This window comes from Hippocampus comes, unplaced genomic scaffold (assembly GCF_001891065.2).
Source record: "Hippocampus comes isolate QL1 unplaced genomic scaffold, H_comes_QL1_v1.1 scaffold86, whole genome shotgun sequence".
Lineage (NCBI taxonomy): Eukaryota > Metazoa > Chordata > Actinopteri > Syngnathiformes > Syngnathidae > Hippocampus > Hippocampus comes.
Window position 1 is genome coordinate 5,047,507 of NW_017805882.1, and position 5,262 is coordinate 5,052,768.

Genomic DNA, 5,262 nt, shown 5'->3' on the forward strand with positions numbered 1-5,262 from the left:
CCCCCCCCCCAAAATGTACGATCGCCTAATATTTCATAAACAACAAACTGATGAGTCACTAGTTTTGCAATCAGAGGCCACTAAAACTGTTTAAATATTATGACATTCATTTCAAAAGGGAAATTAGTAACAAAAGATGCTTGCAACGTCTCAACGTTTTTAAAAGCGAAGGCAATTTGCAATTTGGGTGCAGATATTTTAGCAAGAAACATGAAGTCAATGCGCATAACTTTCTTTTGCGGACCACATAAAATGATGTGGCGTGCCAGATGTGGCCCCAGGGCCTTGAGTATGGCACCTGTGGTATAGATAGATATAAAATAAAAAGTACTGTATTTGCACAGGTGTTCTTGAACAAGGAAATTGTTGTATTGGCAAAAGTGTCAACTATTTGCCTGGAAAGGTCTTACTACGATGCAAGTTTAATATTCCGAGGTTAATTTCTTGTTTCTTTTGTCCACAGCGTGCAAAAACTTTCTAGGAGCTGCGAAAGTGGATTGCAAATGCTGAGACACTTGAGAGTGTGTGTGGAGTGTTGACTGGATTTGTGTTGATCATTTCAGCGTTGGCTCAGTCTGCTGATGAGGCAGCGTGAGCAGCTCCTGCGGGACAGCATTTCAGTTGTGGAAAGGAGAGGAAACATCATTGAGCGCAATGAGGTCATGGCTCGTAGTACTAAAAAAGCCACCACCAAGGGTGAGCTGCATCTGATGAATGATGGCTTGCGGCGAAAAATCACAGAAATACACAAAGTGGGTCAATCTGGGCGCACGTTATATGCACTGAGGACAAATTGTTCAACTACCTAATGTATCTTGTATGTATATTCCAGTTAGTGAAAGAGTATGACCAGGAGATCAGAGAGCTGCAAGAGGGTCAGGTAAGCCGGAGAATCCCTTATTTCTCTCGACTGAATAATAACCTTAAAACATAGCTGATGTTTGATGTCTTGTTTTCACTGTTTGTAAAGGCTGGGTAGTCAATAACGTTGGATCGATTTTCTACATTATAAGCTGGAAGTCAAACTTCCTTTCTGATCCTGTCAGCCTTCCGCTGATTGTGCACATCCCCCCCCCAGGAAGAATTTCAGAACAAGGCCAAGAAGATTGAGGAGATGATTGATGGCACTCCATCCACCACTGCTTCACTTGAAGCCGCTCTGCAGGGCGAGACGGAGCGAGTGCACACCGTCAGCAGCATCATTCAGCGTGTGTGGGTGGAGATGCCCAAGTACCAGGGCTCACTCTGGAAGGTCTTGCGGTCACTGACAGAATACACAGAATCTGAAGATGGAAGCGTCAACACAGTGGGATAAAATAAACAAGAGTAATAGGAAATGCCTCCAACCGTATTGTAAATACAGTAAAGACATGATTTGTACACTTTCTGTGGTTTGTGGTAAGGTTTTAGCAGCCACAAGTTTCCACTCGTCTTAAGACTTTGAAGAACCACTGCTTGTCAGGTTGCACTTAGACTGCAAGGTTTGAGCGACCCAGTTAAAATACTTTGCTTCCATGGCCCAATATGGATATACGTAATGGCGGTATAAACATATTCAGATGTCATTGCGTAAAAAGACAAGATCAACACAAATTGTCACAAACTTTTAAACTTTTTTTACACTTACTTTTGATGCCTGTGGTTTAGACATGAATGGCTGAGAGAAACTGGATACTTAACAGACTAGCAAAGTGCCAGTTCTTCAGTTGTATTTGGATATCTGTTTATGAGCACGCTGTGTCTGCACTGCAAATTGGCCACTGTTAAAAGTTAGGGAACAGTGTAAAAAACAGAATGCTGGTGCTGCATTAACTCCACCCAGTAATAAAAGTCAAGGCTGGAACAATGATACGGTGTTAAACCTGCATTCAACCCTGATTGCTGTATTTGAAATTGAAACCACCACATATGTAATGGCTGAAGATGACTGGTTAGAGGGACAACCACAGCCACAATTGTGGCATCTATTCTATGCGCCTTTACGAGACAATTTGGTTTAGAATCATATTTCCTCCCTGCTTGTAAGAAGAAATCAAACTTGACTGATGGAGGCAACACTTTCACACAAATGAACGTCCTTGTATCGTCATTGTTGTGTCCTTTCCATTATCAGTAATGTGGTCATGTCCATTAGACCATATACACCAAAGTTAAATGCTGCATTTGTTTGTGAAATGATTTACTGTACCTTGTCGACTACGGACAACTAATCTGTTCTGAGGTGATCATGGTTCTTTTGTTCACCTAAGGAGTTGATTTCATCTACTGCAGTAGTGGCACTTGACTACTCATACACTCAGAACTTCCATCCATCCATCTTCAACACCGCTTATCCTGACCAGGTCGCGGGAGTTTGCTGGATTCTATCCCAGCTTACTTCAAGCAGAGGGCAGACTAACCCCTGAACTGGTCGCCAGTCAGTTGCAGGGCACATACAGAGACAGTCAAACAACTATACCCACAATCTCACAGTCACTGAGTGGCAACCGATCCCACGCTGCCCACACACAAGTCCGGCGCCAGCGATGGCCAAGCGGCCCTGTCATAACTGGCATCTTGAGTCGGGTGTATCTTTACGTCCATGGCAGAGGCTCCGTCGAAATCCTGAGACCAATTCACCAAACCCCTGAGGTTCGATCAAACCCACGTTAAGAGCCACTGGCCTAGGGTAAAATGTGGTCATAGTCCCGCATCAAGTCATTTATGCCAAAGTCCAAGAGATCTGCTGGCAGAGCAGCTCTGACATGGACAGTCTTGTCATAAGGATGGAAGAGTTTCACACAACCATGGCATACCTTTCTTGAATTGTTACAATTAACTGGAAATCCATCCATCCATCCGATCCGCCTTATCCTCACAAGGGGTGCGGGGGGGGTGCTGGAGAATATCCCAGCTGTCTACGGGCAGTAGGCGAGGTACACCCTGAACCGGTTGCCAGCCAATCGCAGGGCACACATAGACCGGCCGCCTGAACTGGAAATGTATGAGAATAATAACTTACCTGTAGCGTGTGGTTTAAGCACCATTTCTGACAATCACGGCAGAGGAATATTACCTCGTGGCAATATTGTTAGTAAGTTAGTCCTTAACAAATTAAAATGTCACAAGTTGGTGAAAATACAATTTATACTGTAAATCAGGGGTCTCAAACTCCGGTCCTGGAGGGCCGCTGTCCTGCATGTTTTCCAAGTCTCCCTGTTGCAACACACCTGATTCAAATGAACAGGTTCAATGTCAGGCTTCCGCAGAGCTTGCTGATGATCTGATCATTTGAACCAGGTGTGTTGCAACAGGGAGACTTGGAAAACATGCAGGAGAGCGGCCCTCCAGGACCAGAGTTTGAGACCCCTGCTGTAAATCGTGTCATAAAATTAGCAAATGCAAAAAATACAATCTTATGTTGAACAAAATTCTACGGTATTTTTCTTCACTTTTTGAAATTTGCTTCATGCTATATCACTCTCGATGGGTATTTACATTACCGTAACACCAATAAAAAACATGAAATAAACTAACCCAGAATTTCAATTTAAGTCAGTCAAAGAGAGGCTTAGCTCTTCATGACTGAAGCTGGCCGCCCAACAACAGGTTAACAGTTGAAGGTAGCTTAACTCGTAAATAACATCGGCAAAATTTACGCAGCAAATCTATAACATAGCAGTTTCAAACAACATTTATACTTATCTGTGTCTGCAAAAGTGGAAGCTGCTCCTTTTGTTCATGATATCTCCTGTCTTGTCGTGTGAAGTGAACACCGACAGTCCAACGTAGTTTTCACCAACAGCAGTTGCATCTCTACGCCTGAGATGGGTGATTTGTCGCTGCATGCTGTTGGGTCGACTGACGTGCACATTCAATGAACTTTAAAATGTGATTTTGAAAAAAATGTGTAAGAATTACAAGTGCCAACAAACAAAATCTAATGAACAAAACAAAATAAAACTTTAAAAGATTCGGGTCCATCCTCGTCCGGGATCAGTGGTCTCAAAAAGTAGAGATTCGGCCTTAGCCCAGTTAGATGTGGAGCGTAGTGAACAAGACGCTTATTAACTTGGCTGCTATTTTACTGTTCAAAGTTGTATAGTCTTCGCTTTAAGGCGTTTAGAGGCAGACTTCTGTGAAAACTGTTCTTGACGACACAAGCACTGAATTCTGGCCATGCGAGAAACAAACGGTTGTCGAGGGACACACCAACATGCAAACTCAATTGTGTTAATGATGACTTTAATGTCTTTTTATGAAACATTTGCATAGCCTTTGTATATGTTGTTCTCGGTGGCAAATAAAAATTAAAAACTGGTGAAAAAAAGTATCAGTCACATTAAAATGGGATACCAAAACACCTAAGATTAAATTGTTATTTAATCAACATTCACAAAAAAAAAGTCCTCATATTTTTGTATATGAATATGTGTGCTGACATTATGAGTGCAAACCACAAATAAGTGTTTTGTAGGATGCACAAATCATGACAAGTAAACATTAAAATATTACAAGCAAATTCCTTTCTTCCCTCCATTTTGCAGGAAGTAAGATAGTTGCTAGTATGAGCTCCATGGTTGGTGTGGACTTTATTCTTTTTTTTTTTTTGTATTAGAATGGTTGGAAAAGTCACTGAATGCCGTGCCATGATCGAACACTGAATATGCTGCTTTTGTGTGTTGCACTGCTTCAAAGGTGTTTGACTTCAAAGGCGGCAGAGACTGCGTATGGGCTGGATGCGGCCTGTTGTCGAGCCCGACTTTGCCCAGATGAGCTGTAAATCATTAAGTTGGTCGGTCGGGAAATAAAATGGGAACCAAACAACCTCTGGTGTTCATTTGAAAACCACACCAAAATTGTTGTGTGATCATAGATACACGTACATACTCATGTCAAATACAAATCAAGTACAGATTTAAATGTCAATGAATTCAATAAAAATGTACCATCCTTTTACTGTCACTTGTTTTTTTTTCTTCTTTTCACCACAGGTCAGGCTCAACCCACACAATCTTCCTCTGCTCCTCCCAGATGACGGTGCGCAACCTGGTCAGTAATGAGGTTTGATCACACCACGAGTCAGGAGCCACGCGGTGATACAAACATGGCAGTTTGTCCAACAGTGTCTCCTCGCTTCGGGAACACTCCAGCAGATGCTCCTCAGACCAGTTGAGACGGTGAAGCTTTGACCTAGAAAGTGGGTTATCAATCAATCAAATTTCAACAACAACATATTTGGTAATGAACTGGATTTCAAATCTCTCCCCCTCTCTCTCTCTC

The 5,262-nt window shown here is 42.4% G+C and overlaps 2 protein-coding genes across 3 annotated transcripts in view; one reads left to right on the plus strand and one right to left on the minus strand.

Annotated features, from left to right (window-relative positions):
• ccdc40 (coiled-coil domain 40 molecular ruler complex subunit) overlaps positions 1 to 1,385 on the plus strand; it is a 16,955-nt gene extending 15,570 nt beyond the window's left edge. For both annotated transcript variants that reach the window (XM_019889042.1, XM_019889041.1), the window contains exons 23-25: positions 564 to 752; positions 833 to 880; positions 1,079 to 1,385. In XM_019889042.1, coding sequence (XP_019744601.1) covers positions 564 to 752; positions 833 to 880; positions 1,079 to 1,315 — 474 coding nt within the window. In that variant the 3' untranslated portion in view covers positions 1,316 to 1,385. The remainder of the gene's footprint in view (positions 1 to 563; positions 753 to 832; positions 881 to 1,078) is intronic.
• A 2,822-nt stretch (positions 1,386 to 4,207) lies between these two features.
• card14 (caspase recruitment domain family, member 14) overlaps positions 4,208 to 5,262 on the minus strand; it is a 22,358-nt gene continuing 21,303 nt past the window's right edge. The window contains exon 20 of the mRNA XM_019889519.1: positions 4,208 to 5,172. Within this exon, the coding sequence (XP_019745078.1) occupies positions 4,965 to 5,172 (208 nt within the window). The 3' untranslated portion in view covers positions 4,208 to 4,964. The remainder of the gene's footprint in view (positions 5,173 to 5,262) is intronic.